General features: G+C 38.0%; 1 protein-coding gene across 1 annotated transcript in view; it reads right to left on the reverse strand.

Moving 5' to 3' along the window:
• The window catches only part of GRID1 (glutamate ionotropic receptor delta type subunit 1), a gene marked incomplete at its 5' end in the record, with an annotated part of 550600 nt that overhangs the window by 33858 nt on the left and 498297 nt on the right, over positions 1 to 18445 (reverse strand). The window contains 2 exons of the mRNA XM_080620875.1: positions 16159 to 16297; positions 17700 to 18024. Coding sequence (XP_080477001.1) covers positions 16159 to 16297; positions 17700 to 18024 — 464 coding nt within the window. The remainder of the gene's footprint in view (positions 1 to 16158; positions 16298 to 17699; positions 18025 to 18445) is intronic.

Raw genomic sequence — 18445 nt, forward strand, 5'->3', positions numbered from 1 at the left:
AATTGGGAATTTTATTTTTTTCATAGTAGCTTTTATTTTTCTTTAATTAAAAGTTCTTAAAGGATCAAGGAAAAAAGGAAAAAAAAACCTTTGCTTATTGAGATTTTCTTCATCCTTACTGTTCATTTTTTAAAAAGTTTGTAGCAATCTGCACATCTGGATTTGTGTTTAAAGTCTGCTACTGTAAACAGGCCAATTGGCTGGCACCACGATCATCCAGTAATAGTCTTTTACATCACAGTAATAAACGTAGCACTTAATCTTGGCTTCAGCCCTGGAAAAAACATAATGGGAAAACCCTGACAGGTCCTTGATTTAGAGGTAGTTTGTCCTTAACCTTCACAACTGCCTGTGTTCTGACACTATAAAACTGGGGATTTTTCTGGTCTGCTAGTGCTTATGGAAAAATAATATTTCACTGTTTCTGAATCCACACTATTATTTTAAAAATATGCAAGATTTTTCATGTTTGGCTACTGTTCGTTCATCTGCACATATACCATTAGCATTAGTAAAGCCTAAGATTAGACAAAGAAGTAGTGACCAGCACTTCACCCTCATTCTTCCATGTTGTGAGTACACTTGAGAGTAACCTCTTCCTTCACAGCAGTACATGTTTTGTCAAACAATAAGATATAAATAATTCCTTTTAACTAAAATTAATTTTCTTAATATTAATCCCTAAGTCATCTAGAGACAGTAAAATAAATTTACTGCTTTTTTCATGTTTGGCACAGAAAGCTATGTTCTTCTTTTACCTAAGGAAGCCAGCACCCTGACATTTTTGCTCAATGCAGCATAATATTTTAGCTGCCATCAAGATAAAATGTCCCAGAGATGGTGAGACTTTTTAAGCTTCTCTGCCTAAATGAAGGCTTAGAAATCCATACATAAAATGTCTGGTAAAAGTCCTAAATTTCAAATTTTTAAATACCTTGAAACTACTTTATTTTCTTTTAAACTTTTTTTTTTTTTTTTCTCCAATGACATCTACAGAATTAAATATAAGGGCAGTTCCTAACTATGTGTTTCCTCAACAGGATATATGAGAGTGGAATACGTGCTTTACACATTGGGAAAAAAGTAAACCCACTAAACTTCTAAGTAAAAATTAAAGTATCTGAATTGATTTGACACCTTATGCCACTAGTATAAGCCCAAGAAATACCTACAAGCTGAGACCTAGAATATAAAATCCTTTCCAAAAAGAGCTTTGTTTGATAAAATTATCACCCATGGAAAATAATGAGTTGAAAGAGCTGAAAGAGAATTCTGCCTACTGTGATCTGCTGAAAAACATTCCACATTTGAAGACATAAAATCGCTCAGAACTACTTCCTCCATGGGTGTATTTGCCAAGACAATGAGAATGAATGAGAAAATAGCATTTAGTGTTGGTGACAACATTAGTTCACCCACTGAGAGATGGACTTGTAAACCAAGCAAGCTTTGCAGGATCAGCTTCTCATTTGTACATGTCCTCAAGCAAGAAAGCAGTCTGCAAAGCTTAATCAAGGTTGTAGGTGGTAGTATGGTGGTATGGATAATTTATACGTGAGCAGAAGATCCTTCTGTTCAGAACCTGAGTCCTGACCTGAGTCCTGTTTATTTTCAATATCCACTTTAAAGCAGAAAGGCAAAGGATCTGAGCCTCACTCCATTATTCACAGATGAACAATCTTTGGGCTTTGGAACTCCATGTTAAGTAAAATTTATGAATGGATAGAGCATGTCTTAAGACATCTGAAACTGAGTCCAAACTGCCATGGAAAGACATTCTCTAGAACTAGTCTACCCAAATTGAATAGTTTAACTGGTTGAAGACCAGGGGGAAAAAAAAAGAAAACCACAACATAAATCCGGCTGTTATGGATATAAATTGCCACTAGGGGATGATAGTCTCATTGATTCAGTGACTTACATGAAAAGTTTCACTGTCTTACTGAATCCAAACTACGCAAGCACAAGTCCACTTAAAAACAGAAAAAGCAATAGCAGTGCCCCTAAACATTAATGCAACCAACACTTAGTAAGCCTTCAGTTATACTGGGAAGATCAATATATTAGCTGAATAATGAGATAGCATTAGAATTGACCTATTTTTAGCACCTGTGAGCATATAAAGTAAATACTCATTTAAAAAGTAGTAAATATTATGGCAGATTCTATGAATTTCCAACATTTGTTCCAGGTCCATATAGGAATGTTACTAGTGTGTGTTAAACTGGATGTAAGATACATAAACTAAAAGATGGGCCAATTTAAAGATTACTCTTAGTGAGGCCAAGTTTAAAGTACTGTTGGAACAACGATAGCCTTAATACAGAGATTATTAAAAGGAAAGCAAGTTTATCTCCACATCTAACACCTTAGACTTCAGAAGAATTAGGTCCATGGTTTTAATATGTGCATCTCTGGCTTTCTTTGAAATTATGAATAATCAAGCTGAGCTCCTAAATCAATCACTAAATTGCCAACTTCTCTGTAGTCACATGATCAAATTCTGCATTGTTCTATTTCACTGCAAATCAAGTCACTTTAAATGCTCCTAATTCTGTGCAGTGTTGTGCAGAGCAACAGATTTCTGCAGCAAATTCACTAAACAAAATCTTTACTGATAGAGGTAGGCCAGTAGAAATCGGCAGCAGTCCTTGCATGCTTAGTATACACTTTGCAGGATCAAGTCCTTCACCAGCAAATATATCATTCTATAGTTTATATAAAACTTGTTTCATCAGCTGTCCATGAAAAATACCATCCACTTTACTCTAAACAAAAGCCTTAACAGAAAAAGCCTCATTGGAGTTTCTACAAGGGAAGCCATAAGCATCAGCAGATTAAAACTACACTGAATCAATGGAGTTGCAGACCTCACAGCAGGACTAAACATTTCCAAATCACGAAAGGAGACAAACAGTGCTGACAGTCAGGGCTATGTATGTGCTTGTCATCATCAGTGGAGTGGGAACAGCTGTTACTCGTGATTTCAAAGAAGCAGGGACTTCCCTGCAGTGGAGAAACCAATCAATTGGTATGTGTCACTGCCTTATATTAGGTGCAACCAAAAGCAAAATATAACATTCAGTTATGGATTTACTGGGGCAAGGAAGCTAAAACCAGCGTTATTTCTGCCACAGGAGCAGGGAATTTGCTACGTCTCCTGTGTCACATGTCTCCTGTGTCACATGTCATGGCAACAGTTCTGTCACCCTTCCAGCATAAGATCAGGACTTTCTCTCTCCTGCTGCTTCAAAGAAATTTCCTTTCTTAGGGTACCTAGCATACCTAACAGGTAGACCAGAACTGCTGAGATCAGTGAGGCTGTTCATGCACACAAAAGCATATGCTCAAGGGTTTCCAGGATAGAAGACAAAGGTATAAACAGTAAGAAAAAGGCAAAACAAAATAGCCAAGTAATATATACACAAAATACTAGAAGCACAAAACTTTTACAGCTTCCACAATGATTTCATTTATTTAAAACAGCTTCCACTAGCCTCAGTTCCTACATGCAAAGGAAAAGACATGAAAACTTAACTGTCTTCTAAACTCCTGATACTGCGGTGATTTCACTGCAGATTGTTTTCACTGGGACTCTGTTCCTGCAGAGCTACTACATAATTAAGTTTTAAAGGAAGGGAACAATCAGTATGTATACCCGCTGAAATGCAAAGACTGTCAAGCTATTAATAAATGATACACTGTCATGTTTACGATTTTAACAGTAATTAATTACTAGCTACTCACTTTGTATTGGCAAAACATTTTTAGGCTTTGTGTACTTTCTAAGAGCCTGAGATGCAGTAGAAATATGTTCTATTACCATCACTTGAAATTGCAGTTTTGCTTTAGTGATCTCAGAATAATCTGCAGCATTTTTGCTAAAATCAAAGTGTGGGGAATGTAGGACAAAAATCCATACAACTAGGCTGTGTCCTATTGCTCAGAGAAAATCTTAATGTCTTCCAGTGGTTTATTTAGGAAACATGCCCATTTTCAAAAAAAGACTGGATTTTTTCTGGCTGTGAGACTCAAATTTGGATCCAAAAATCAAAGTGGATTCTCATCATCATCAGTAAAACAGGTTCTTCCGTAAACAAAATTAGACCTCTGGCTATTTCTATGGATTGCTATTTCTAAATGATGCCCTCAGGATCACCTTGGCAGCTCCAATCATCTGCAATGATCTGCACGAGTATGACTTGACTTGTTGCTGGATTGTAGAAGTTCATTTTGCCTAGAGCTGGCACAGGCTCTGGTCCAGCACTGCACGTACAGAAATCTGTTAAACAGCTAGAAATAAGCTAAACATCTCCTGATTGCCCGTCCAGTGTTTCTAACTATACTTCCAACCATCCTGTTCTCCAAATATCCTCCAGGCAATAAAAGCAGAAGTCACTTAGATTGCTTATTTTCCATTAACTAGGGTTTGGGGTTTTTTTGGTCACTTATTTGGAATTTTTTCTTTCTGGATGTCCCATTGTCATCATATGGTAAAGAAACCATAATGGTCTTTACAGTAGAAGATATGATTACTTTGCTTGAAAATATCTTCAAAAGCAAACAATAGCATAACAAATAACTCCATTAGTAGAGGTAGGAATGGAAGGTAATTTCCAGGGATTTGCATTTCAAAGCTGGATTCACTGGCAACCCATACTTTGTGATCTCTGGATGAAGTTTCTCAAATAGCTGGGCATTTATGATTGCATATGAATTTATCTGATGTTTAATTGAAGGAGAGAAATCAGAAAGCTTCCTTTCTATTTACAAGGAGCATTTACAAGAGCTCTCTTCACCACCCTATTTTTCCGTATTTCTAACAAATTCATACCCTTGAGATATTCAAAGAAACACAGAACAGTTTGGGCCAGAAGGGACCCTCAAAGGTCATCTAGTCCAACTCTCTTGCAATGAGCAGGGACATCCTGGACTAGATCAGGTTGCTCAGAACCACATCCAGCTTGTCCTGGAATGTCTCCAGGGATGGTGCATCCACCAGCTCTCTGGGCAACCTGTGCCAGGATTTTATCACCCTCATTGTAAAGAATTTTTTCGTCATATCCAGCCTGAATCTCCCCTCTTTTAGTTTAAGACAATCACTCCTCATCCTGTCACAACAGGACCTGCTAAAAAGTCTTTCCCCATCTTTCTTACAGGCCCCTTTTAAGTACTGAAAGGCTGCAATAAGGTCTCCCCAGAGTCTTCTCTCCAGGCTGAACAACCCAGACTCTCTCAGACTTTGCTCACAGGAGAGATGTTCCATCCCTCTGATCATTTTTGCAGCACTCCTCTGGACCCTCTCCAACAGGTCCATGTCTTTCTTGTACCAGTCTGGCCACCATGTTTGCAATTTAAGAATGGAAAGTAGTAGACTGACAAAGAGACATTTAGAGTAATCACATTAAAGGGTTGGTTTTTTTTTTTTAAGATGCAGGCCCAGGTTGTCAAAAGCTGGAGCTTTAATTTGTATGCAGAGATCCACACTTAAACTACTACATGACTGGATAGGTTTTCAGAGTGGATCAAGGAAAGATTTAGCACAACAGCACATCTGTAAGATGCTTGCAGATTCAGTTAAAAGCCTGGAAAGGGGTAATTGCTATGAGCAATTGCTGCTCATCCTGCAATAATCAGTCTTGCTAAAAAATCTGGGTTAGCCTGGGTCCATATTCTGCATTCAATTCAACATTTAAAACACTTTGCCATCTGACCTTTCTTGCAGTAGCTTGAAGGGTTAACACATTAATTAAAGCAAGGTATTCTACTCCTTAAATTATAAATTAAAATAAAAACTGCAGCTGGTGTTTAACAGCAACTCAGTCCCAACAGCAGGTTTTAGTCACTTCACCTAAATCAAACATACCATAAAGTTGGCATGAAAATCATATTGTCAGAATCAAACACATCTGGTGAGTGATACACAATTTTACATGTAATGAAAATAACAAAGTACCTCTATTGTTTATGCAGATGCACTTTAAGTTGTTTGCTATGCTGATGTCTTTTACCATACACATTTGGAAGCTACAAATCCTAATGAAGATTAATGATTAAGATCAAGAAGGAAGAAATTGCTTTTTTCTTTCTCAACTAGTGCTATAAGTACTGATATCACTGCCGTTCTGTTTTGCTCTCAGATGACAAAGAGTAGCTTTTTAATTAAATAGAGTGGGGACGGATAAGCTTGGCTTATCTTGGTTCTGGCTTACAAAGCCCTTACTCAGGGCAAGTGGTACTTTATACAATGACTGTTATGATATCATTACACTGTGAGGAGTTCCATTAAAGTCCATGAAATCCAAGTGTGGGATAAGGTCCTACTCAACTCCTTATTAAGTTTTGATTTATCAGGAGCTGTTGTATCCTGCAAGAACAGACATCTTGGTGCAGAAAGCTCTGGGCTGCTGCCTGCACTAGTGTCAGCAGTCTCATAGCCAGGGTGGAAGGGCTGGATGAATTCACGTGGCTCAGGTATGTCAGAGGTAAAAATGATGCTGGAAAAGAACTTCACACCCTTCCCTTACCACAGGGAGTAAAGCAGAAGCTATCAATGTTGACATTAAAAAGAGAAGAAAACAGAAGAACTCTGAAGAGGCATCTTGATTGCTAGAACACGTGCTGGGTACTCCTGGGAAACCAAAACATAGGGCTCTTCATTAATACTGAAAGCACATACAGCATTCATCGGTTATCCCTGATGTCTAAAGTGCATACATTACATATGCTTATTTTAAAGTCTGGAGGTCCATTTGCCTGTTTCTCAGAGGACCAAAACTGCAAGCATTGGGTGTACTTCCCCATTTCATCCTGAGGTAAACAGAAAAAGAGACCTTACCCTTTTGCCTCTCTCTCCTCACTCTGAACACAAGTCTTACCTGAAAAAATGAACCTCATGCTAGAAACATTGACAGCACTGCATAAAAACTAGCTGTTTCTTATATTGAGATTAATTAGTTTATTGGGTAGCCTAATCACATACCTTGAAATATGAGCTTGGAAATTGTATTACTACCATATGAAAGAAATACAGTCATTATTCTGACTGATGTTTTTCTATTATTTTTTAAGATAGATATGACTATTCATAAATCAATTAAATCAGTAGCTTATTCTCCTAGGCTGATTTTAATAGTTTAGAAGGCAAACAACTTTAGTGCATGTGATTACATTTCTTCTAATGGAAATTTGGCAGCTATATAAAAATAACTTTTCTAAGGCAACACCATTCTCTCCCTCATCTCCAGATGAGTCTGGAAACTGTATTATGTTATATGGGGGCATGTGTGCAGAAGAGAACATTGCTCAGTAAGGCAGATCAGCCCAGGAAGTGGAAAGAACACACATGTAATCATCCCTTAGCAATACAGTAATATTTCCAGAAAATTTTTCTTCCCCTCTAGAAAACCTTGTGCAACACAAGAACTAAGAAATAATAGGAAAGCACTTACAGTAATAAACAATAGCATCACAGTCTCCAGGGAAACTAAGAATGCCCAGCTCTTTTTCCCCTCTAAACACCAATAAACTGCATCTATTGAAAGTGTGTTTTGCTGTTCTTGGTTGGTTGGTTGTTTTCTTTTTGGTTTTTTTTTTGTTTGTTTGTTTGTTTGTTTGGGTTTTTTTACATCATCAGGAATAGTTTCTAAATCTCTTTATGAAAATAATCAATTTTTAAAGCCTTTTCTTTAACTGGCAAGTTTAGAATTTTCCACCTCATGGCATAGATGGTCTATAAACATTTGAGAACGTATTGGAACAACTTTTATTTCGGAAGATGAAATACCATCCTATATATCATTTAAGGTGTTAAGAGTTAAAGTGTGAAAAAGAATGATCTTCTATCATGGAGACTTCTATAAAGTGGCTATTTTAGATTTGAATGAAAATGTCAAAGACAAAAGCGACCAGATTAAAAGTGTTTGCAAGATGATGGAGCTCACTATCCTGAGGGATAAAAAAGAAAAAAAGAGTAACAGCTCAGAAATAATGGATTTCAAAAGACCAGACCTCAACAGACTTCAGGAAGCACAGGAGAAAGCCTCTTGGGAAGTTGACTTAGAGAATACAGGACTACAGAAGGGCTGGCAATTCCTGAAAGAAACCGTATCAAAGACACAGATGCAAACTATCTGAACATGAGGAACTATAAGAAGAAATTGTAAAAAGCTGTTATAATGTCAGCAAAAGCTCTTTCAGGACCTAGAAAACCAAAAGCATTTTGTTCTGGTTATAAAACAATAGTGCATCCATTTGACTAATTACATTCTAGAAATACATGGGAGAAAAAAATCAAAGAATCAAAAATAAATCCTCCTCAATGCCAATGAATATAGCTTATATGCTCTAAGATGTTACTGCACAAAGCAGTTTGTGTCATCCCTCAACTGAAGTTCCTGAAGTCCTCTGCCCACAACAGAGCTGGTGAAAACACACATGCCTGTACCCCAGCTATCCCATACAAAGTCTGATTTCTTAATTTATGGCTGATTTCATCAGTAAAACATGAAACAGATTACTGTGCACTATAACTCTTCCCTCTATCCAAAATAATCTAAAGAAATAAACAGTTCAGTGCATGTTCCTTACAGTCACAGTCAGCCTGCTGACATTGAATATATGGCAATGAACAGAAGGTGGGAAAATTACTTTTGCTGCCAGGTGGGTGAGAAATTCTGGTGCTGAAAGACCATGGTGAATGACAGAAGCACTACTTAGGTGGAGATGTTGGTGAGGAACTGTGCAAGATGAGAAGATGGTTTATTTTACAAGAGTAAATGAAGCATTTCCACAAATATGCAACAGATTAGCAGAGTTGGAAGCTCACTTATGTCCTGTCTGAGCTGACAGCAAGTAAATAAATAAGTACAACTTTCCCTTCTTACAAGTAGGTACACCTACTTTCAGCTTAATCTCATTGTTTCAAAATAAGTAGCTTACTGCAATAAAGTGCTAATTATTGGTAGTACTGTGAATGCAATTTACTTGCTTGGTATGGCTGCAGGGGTGCTTTCAGAGAGACCTTCCAACTCCAGACAATTTGGAAACCTATGCAGAAATATGCACTATATTACCTCATAATAGCAAAACCTGCATGACTTTTATAACAGGGTCCCCTATTACACCAATGACTCTGACCAGCTCAGATAAATGGTATAAAATAAAAGAAATTTTATAGGTTTTTTTATTTTTTTTCCTTGTTGGTTGATTGGTTTTGGTTGGGGTTTTTTTTGTTGGTTTTGGTTTTTGTTTGGTTTTTTTTTTTTTTGGTTTTGTTTTGTTTTGTTTTTTTCTTGGTGGGGAGGGCGCTCTTTGCTTGGTTGGTTTTGGGGGTTTTTTTGGTTGTATTTTTTTTTCCCCCAGGCAGCTCTTTCACTACCAAGTGTCATGAAGATATTTATATTTTCTCAGGTTCTACTTGGCTTCTCACTTTGAGGGTCTTTGTTTAAATACTTAAGTATTTATATGTTTAAGTACTTAAATATAAAGATATTTACCATAAAGGCATGTAACAGTATCTGTCTGTCCAAAAGAATATCAAAGATAGCCATCAGGTAAACACATGGAATAGTATGTTAACATGCAAAAAGCAGTTAGGTAATTTTGCACTGTAGGTCAAATAAATAGCTACTTGATACAGTGGAAAAAAATATTAAAGTTTTTGCAGGAGTGAAAATGTCTGAAGCTGTAAGGCCATCTCTATTTGAATTGCTATAGTAATAATTATTTTGCCTTTTTAATATCCTGTTATATTGTATTATCAGTTCATATAAGACATTAAATCAGCTTCTTTAGAGAAAACCAACAGAAATACAAATGCCCTATTGGGCAAAAGTCATCTATTACTGCATTTTGTGTTGTTTACCCCTTAGGAGTCACACAGAAGATAAAACCCAACAAAATAAGCCATAGGTACTATCCTTGTAATAAAAAGAAACCACATACTACAACAAAGAAGGCTGAATTCAGGAGCCAATGATATTTAATGTAGGCAGAAATCATACAGCCACGCTACTCTGTGGACAGCCAGTGAACAACATATATTAATTTGAGAAAAACTGACTTAAAAGGTGACTCAATCTGAGTTGGGAAGAGACTGTGTATCAAATCTCAGCTTTGAACCAATCCTTGTACATTTTGATGAGCTGTCATGAGGGTTGTGGCTCTTGCTACATTTTTACCCTTCCAAAGCGAAAGAAAAAAATAATTTAAAAATCATTTTATTACATGCACAGATGGTAGATTTTGCTAACATCATATCCAAATAATTTTCTTCTCTAATCCGCTTGTGCAGCTGAATGTTAATGCCTCAATACACTTAAGTCACAGAACTTCTCAGTAACAAGAACAAATTAAGAGATGCTACAATATAGATGTCATAAAAGTAGAGTTGAAGAGGATGTGGAATCACAAACCTCTTGGTTTGCCATTGATCTCTAATATATGCCACATTTTTAATAATGGCAACTGAAGAGACGGAATGCAGTCTTGATATTCAGCTGTGTATCTCATTTTTCCCCAGAAAAGTGTCCTCAGGAAATATTTGCTTGCCTGCTTGCTCAGTTAGAGAGGAGTAATTAGGTTTCATTTCAAGCCATGGTTGAAAGGCATATGCCAACATTCAGAAAGCATTTTAAAAGGCTCTAGACTTTTTGAAGCCCTGGATTTCCCAGAAGCACACACTGGGCAACACCATCAATGAAAGTGAAATGAAAAGATAGACAATGGGGGTTCTAGCACTGGCAACAACAGTGTCTTGTGCTGTGCCTGAGCCAAGCTCTGCCCTTAAGCAATGCTGCCCTGCTCCACAGGCTCCAGAGTATTTCCTATGAAATTTCTTCGATGTGGTCTAAACAGGGGACACTCTGGAAAGAAAAAGTCTTGAGTTTTCGTCCTTGCTCATTCACTTGCGTACAAGGATGCTGGGGAGGGACTCTTCATCAGGGACTGTAGTGACAGGACAAGGGGTAACGGGTTCAAACTTAAATGGGAAGTTTAGATTGGATATAAGGAAGAAATTCTTTACTGAGAGGGTGGTGAGGCACTGGAATGGGTTGCCCAGGGAGGTTGTGAATGCTCCATCCTTGGCGGTGTTCAAGGCCAGGTTGGATGAGGCCTTGGGTGACATGGTTTAGTGTGAGGTGTCCCTGCCCATGGCAGGGGGGTTGGAACTAGATGATCTTAAGGTCCTTTCCAACCCTAACTATTCTATGATTCTATGATCTTTCTTACACTCTTTTTTAGCCTTCATTTTTTATGGATGAACTTAATCTAGTTATTTAATGACTGAAGCTTTTGCTCACAGGCCTTACGTAATAATCCTGATAATTATTTTTTATCATGCTCATTCATACATGCCTCCTGCCAACGTGCCTGAGGTGCTGCACAGACACTGCCAAACAGCACAAATTAAACATAACAAAAGAAAATCCAATGACATATTTAGAAAGGCACATACGATATTAACAAGAGAAAGGCTGTTTTCAAACATGAGAAATTTCAAGGCAAAACCACTGCAAATACAGAGGGATTCCTGTGAGTTTCTTGCTAACAACCCTATCAAATTCACTTAGCTACAGCAGATGAAACCTTTGTTTATTTCCCTCCAGCTGGCATCTTCAGAACACTTTCCTCATTTTATTCTAAAATATTTTGAGATTGTTTCTGGTTTGTATGCAACCTGGAAGATTTATCTGTTTTGATACCTACAGAGCTATTATAATATGGTCATTTCTGGCTATCATCTTTAAAGCAGTTAAACTGACAACATGCCACATAAGATACGAAAACAATTGTTATACAGAAAGAGAACTGAGACAGAAAGGAGGCTAAGCTTGCCAAGATCAAACAAAGCTTGTGAAAGAAAAAGAATTTGCACTCAAGTTGTCCAAGTGACAGACTATCACCCCATCTAAGCTTCAGTACATCTTCAGCTGTCACTAAAACACATGAAACTTGGCGATTAAAATGCAAATAAGGAACACCTTAAGAAACAACACGTGGACTTAAAGGCTAATAGGACATGCATTTGTATCCAGTCTATGAGCACGTATATAGAGATGCCTTTCAAAACATCCACAGTTTGTGCAAATGTTAAAGATCAATTTGATGAAATCTTCAAACTCTTGAATTTGCAAATAGCCTACTGTTTTAACATTCTTTTTTTCCCCAAGATTCTTAATATCTTGTCAGACAAGCTCTCCAAAACCTGAGTCTCCAAATATCTGTGCAGCTACTGAACTGCATGTAGTCTGCTTGTTAACAAGAAATGAAGCTGGAAGTTAAGTCATTGCTAATTAAACTCATAATTACAAGTGGAAGGTCAGACAGCAGATCCAAGGGCTGTATGAAAATGTAATAAAACAAAAGAAAGAACAAACTTGAATGCAATAATTCAGTCCTTACTTGGCAGACTGACCCATTAGAAGACTTCTCAGCTGTATACAGTTCTGAAGGCAAATATTAGAATAATGAATGCAAATCATTTGGGTTTAAACAAGTTTGTCAAGGTTTAGCACAGCCTCTAAACATTACTTGGGTTTCTACTGGAAAAAAAACCAAACCAAACCAAAACCAACCAACCAAACAAAAACAAACAAAAACCAGACACACAAACAAAAACCAATTAAAAAAAAAAAGATAAAAGGAAAAAAAACAACCCACAAGAATTAAGAATTACTCATTTACAAAGTTAGAACATGAATCGCGGCTCCCTAGCCTGAGCTCCCAAGCGGCTGCCACTAGCACATTCTCACAAAATGCCTTCTTTTTTGGAACTGGGTAACATCTCTTCCTCTGCTCCTGTGCAGTTCAGAAATCTGCTTCAGAGTTCACTGCCCTGCCTGTGAATCTCCATGAATGCAGAAATCCAGAGGTAACCACTATATTGCCTTTATTCCCGTGTTGTAAGGTTGAGGCAGAGAGAAGATGGGAAGATCACAAGGTAATTTAGGCAGATGGCTCAAAGAAGCAGTATTAAAAGAGCAAAGGGTCGCAGAAATACCAACTACTAGCAACCGGAAAATGGCTGGAGGACAGCCAAGGAAGGTTCACACTATTTTCTGCTTTACTTGATCTCCTGAAGAGCCAGAGCTTTTGATGTGGGTCTCAAACTCCACGTTCTGACCTTCCCCACTGCTCTGTCACACTGGGACGAGTGATGGGCACACAAGACACGTGAAGAGCAAGGCAGCACATGCAGCCGTGCCAGACCAGAAAGCCAGTACTTCTCCCGACACTATCACAGTTGTGAAGAAGCCCTTGGGGGTTTGGGAAAATCCAAGGAGAAGGATTTTTGTTCTTTCCAAGATAGGCACATTTCTAACACAGGATCTGGACACCTTGACAGCACAGCACTTACTAACCCGTTTGGAATTTAGGAAGCCTCTGTTAGCAAATACAGAAATACAAGCAGCATACCAAAAGTGCTTCCTGCCGTGCCTCCTGCTTTGGGTATTTCACCTTTCCGTGAGCCATAGGCAGTCCCTGAGATTCATGGCAGGGTGGAAATGCCTTGTGAGATTTTCCAATTCCAGATTAAAAAAAAAATGATTCCCTCATGAGCAGGCTTTCATCTGACATGCTAATTCTAAAAATCTGCCTTCCAACTGTTCAACTTTGCTTCAGTGAATGTCTCACAAAGCCCTTTTCTAATACATATCATTTATGATTTCTATGACACACTTGTTTTGCAGTGAAATTGTGGAGGTAATGATGACTGGGTTGATTGACACCTAGTTATTCAATCAAACATATTCCTATCCTGCTAGTCACAGACCACACATGCCAAATTTGGTGCTGAAACAACTTTTACTAGGCATTTTGGAGAGGGCTTGGGAAGAAAATCAGCCTTGTAATCAAAATCTTAACTATGTTGCAGCTACTGCAGCAACATAATACTGTTTTCTCTCTTTCTGGCAATTTAGCAGCAGCAGTACTGTACACCAGAGACCTTCTCTATGGAGGGAGAGATAACAGCACACATGTACTGAGAGGGTGGGGGGTTAGTTTCTTAACAATGGAAGTATACACAGATGTATTTGGTAGTTCTCAGCTGGTGGGCAAATTTTTATCTATAGCTTATTGTGCCTCTTTGGGTGGGAAAAATGGATTTCACAGAAGTATTCTTTTCTGGGTCCCTGAAAGATATAATGTGGGCAAGCTGAGTGGCAGATTTAGAAAGGCAAAAATAGACACCATCATACAATGCAGAAGCTAAGCAGTACTGGAAGCCAAGACATCAGGCCACAATACATCTTGTAAAGCAGTAATTTACTTTCTCAGGAAAAATATTTGTTCTAAACCTGACACAATGTTTAATAAGATATTCTTCCTAAAGAGTGGGGACATGAAAATATCTTCATCATAGCTTAGAAATTAAGGCTCAACAGAGCTTCTGGAGAATTTATTTCTTTAGTCCATATCCTCTCTCCTAAGGCACTACTAAGCTTCTCTCTCTCTCCCCCCTCCTCACTGAATTTCACCCCAATTTTTGTCCTCCTCTGAACTGTGCTGAGCTTTGGGAGGTGCTCAGTAGACCAAACGGACAACTTCTTCAGACATGAAGGAACTAGAACTTTCAGAATTTTTTTAGAAGATCATTTATTCAAGCTTTCTGGATTGCTACTTGTGCCTTGGATTTCAAGAGCAAATTATTCATTGACCTTAACCTTATTCCCATTACAGCCAGATCTCACAGATACTCTGTGGTAGGTTTATTCCATTTAGTTTCCCATGTAATTTCCAAAAATTACTTGCAGTTCTTAGTTCTATTACTGTTAAACCCCACTTATTTTGGTAATACTAACAGAAAACTAATTTATAACAAAGCTTGTTACGGCTTTGGGCTGGTTTTATTATTATTATTGTAGTTCTATATCCTGCAAAGCATTATATTACCTCCAAGTACACAATGGCAAATTTAACACTGGAAATGCTGTTAAACTCATGTTTATGAGAAATACACTTATTTATATCCTTCTGTGCAGATACCAAAGAGAAGGCAAAAGCAGTTTCTTGAATGCCAGCCTCACCTACGCGCCATTTCCTCTGTTTCAGGAGCCAACCACAGACATTACAGTTTCAGTTTTGCAACCCCAAAAAGACTGACAGAGTAACTGTGTCACTCTCTAGCACCTAAAATCCTTGGCTTAGCATCTTGCAGGAGAGCCTGTGTAGCACTACCCATTCTCTGGCCACCTCACCATTCCGTTTCCATCAGATCAAATATGAGATACGCACTAATCCTGTCAGCACTGACTGCAGATCAACGGCCTTCCCAGTACTCCATGTCAGTGTGAAGGTGGAAATTTTTTCCATGTTTTAAGAGGAAAAAAAAACCCCATGCTTTATCCTTTAAATTTGCTGAAGGAAAACAAATTACACGTAGACAAATTGCCACCAATCAACCAGCAGCTCTCTGTAGCTGCTCAGAGGCCTGGTTTGTTGAAAATATTCTCATTGGGTATGGATTAGCAAGCTAACAGCAGGGGAAAGAAGTCAAAGGTGCAAGATAAATTGTGTTTGTTACAGAAGCTGTAATTTATCATCACAATATTGCCAACACAATTGTAGAGAATTATATATAAATTTAATAAAACAACTGCTGTATTACATCTGTTATCCTGGAGTCAGGTTTGGTTATCTTTTCCTCCTTGAGAAGATTTTTCTGCAAATAATGCCACTGAATCTGGCCATTTATATTTTAAAAGACCGTCTGTATTACCTTACGTGCAAATAATAGTATAAACTACAGCATATATCAAAATATTGAGAACATAAAATTACACACTGAGGAAGTGAAATCTTATATAGTTCCCTAGAGGTGGCAGTTCCCTCTGATGTTCAACAAAGAAATAGAGACAGCTGAAGCAGTGAGAGCTCTTGTTAAACAAAATATGTATAAACCTGAAAGACCTCTCTTCTGCAAAAAAATACACAGTTAAAGTGCCATTGTTCCCCTTCATGCACCTGTCAAAACTGCTTGGGGGCTGTTGAAGTGAAGGTGAAGATGGGGGAAGAAGAAAAAAACAGCCACTGAAAATAAGCAGAGTATTTTATTAGAGAGTTATCTCCTTTTTGCAAGAATGAGTGCTGAAATGGATAATACCTTTCTGTGAAATCCAGGTTTCCAGCTTCATGTTAAGAAGAGGCTCTTACCTTATGGGATTATCCATCCTTGATACTGTGAGAAATGCTGCTAAGTTTGCTGTGTAGGAAGAGCACACGATAAGGGTGAAGAGCCACCAGCTTCCCATTACAATGCGCATAGCTACAGAATTGACAGTAGATTCTCCCCCTACAAATAAACAGAGAAAATGAGGGTGTCTCAGCAGCTTCCATTTACGATCACTCTCTGTCTGCCCTATTATGTTTCACGTTTTGGAGCTACGTCTCTGTATTTCTGGTTCTCCTCCAGACTGCCCTTTCACTGTGAGAAAACCACTGCTTCCATGAAGACTGGTAATTTACAAACATTTTCTCCAGTCAGTCTCTTGCCCTGGATACTGTTCTGGAAAATCATCTTTCAAAGTATTTCCCTTGGGAATTCTTTAGGATTGAATCTACAGGACATGAAAAATATTCTAAATAAAGTAAGTTTAATGGTGAAGCACAATTAATATGCAGGAATTAAATCATTACAATGTTCAGAATATAGTAATATTCTGTTTCCAATGACCATTTTAGATTTGGAAAAACCCCACAAAACTGTCCAATGGCTTGTGTGTTATCTGTGCTGTATTTAAATCTGCAAAGACTGAAGCATTAATGTCATTACTTGTTACTCTATACAATATTTTTTAAAAAGTGAAGATTTCTTTCTAGCAGGTTTCAAGCACAGTTATGCTTGAACATTGTTGGAGACCAGGTCTTACCATACAGCTAGTACTAGTCACTTCAGCATTTGTTTGCGCTGATTATATCTTACTGCACTTAAACCCTTCAGGGATGCCACCTTAATAAGATGAGGGACCAAGTTTCAAGGACTAGTAAGGATTTTTCAGCTGAAGCTTTATAAGCTTCCAATCGCAATGAAAAAATGTAGAAAAATTTAATAACCTACCCATATGTTAGCATTCAACAAAACCTGCCTTCCAAGAATAGTACTAAATTACAGATATGGAACAAAAACTGTGTGAGCAGATTTTGCAAACAATTATTTACAAAAGTAACTTTGTTAATGACAGTAATCCTACTGAATTCAATAGGATTAGTCCTATGCCTAGAGATTGCTGAGTGTAAAGTTAGCTTCACGACTATGGATCATTTCCCTATTCAGTTCAAAGAACATATTAAAAAAAGAAAAAGCCTCACATTAGTTCAAAACCATATAAACTTCTAAAATGGAATCTAAGCAGTTAGGGAAGATGCTAGCCTCAGAGTTTGAAAAGTAATTCTGCACCAAGCAGCTCTGTAGTTTATCACATGATAATTTTCCCAAAGTGGAAAAGCCTGCTAGGAGTGTTTTTTCTGGACTTACTGAGAGACAGAAAAGGAGAACACACTGCCTCTCCCACCTCAAAACTTACCTACCTCTTCCCATTTTTCATTAGCTGGGCTAATAAAACATGTTACATCCCTGCACACGCCTTCTCTTTGATCTTTAGACCATTCTGGCCAAGACTAACATGTCTTGAGCTGCTTTACCCAAGGCTGAACTTTTCTGAACTTCCATCAGAGGTGTTTATAAGAGTGAGTACCTTGCTGAACAAAGGCGCCGTAAACGACCCAGATGGCACTGTGGAGGGTAGAGGAAGCAGAAGGGCTCGGCTGGGAAGCATTCTGAGCCCTGACTGCCTGGATCCGGTTCAAGACAAATATCAAGACACCAACTATAGGGATGGCTGCAGCAATGCAAGCCCACACCGCAAAGTCAAAAGGAGCAAAGAGAGAGAAGATGTTGATTTTCTCTTCAGGCTTTTTGATTAAGATCCCCACGGAATAGTCCATGTACCGCTTGCTGAAGTCCACAACACTCTCTCGTTCCGGTGTTATAGTGATGGCTGAGATGGCTAGGTCTGCTCTCTGTGAGATAAACGCAACAGATCAGATCTCTTCCTTTCACCATGAATTTGGCCAGTGTGAGCCTTAAGGAGAAACATTTTACGAACCAAGTGACTCCATGCATTTCTTTCTATAACTTAGCAGAAATCTAAATAAATTGCCTAAAAATAAAACCACAATCAGTTTCATAATTTGAACATTGGTTGATTGCACTGGTCTAAAGCAGAGTACTGAAAAATAACGTGTCACTATCTAGAACAAAAAGCATCACCCTGATTCCTCTCTGGAATGAGTACAACTTATTTCACCTTTATTTCTCATTTGTTTTCCAGAGGATGCCTAAAATTCCAAACCATATTAAGCTGGTGCACTGCAAGCAGTAAGAAACACTGTTTATTTAGCTTGAGTATTTGATAGCCAGGTGCAAAGAGCTAACGTTTGT

Source organism: Psittacula echo (assembly GCF_963264785.1).
Source record: "Psittacula echo genome assembly, chromosome: 6".
In the NCBI taxonomy this organism is placed as follows: domain Eukaryota; kingdom Metazoa; phylum Chordata; class Aves; order Psittaciformes; family Psittacidae; genus Psittacula; species Psittacula echo.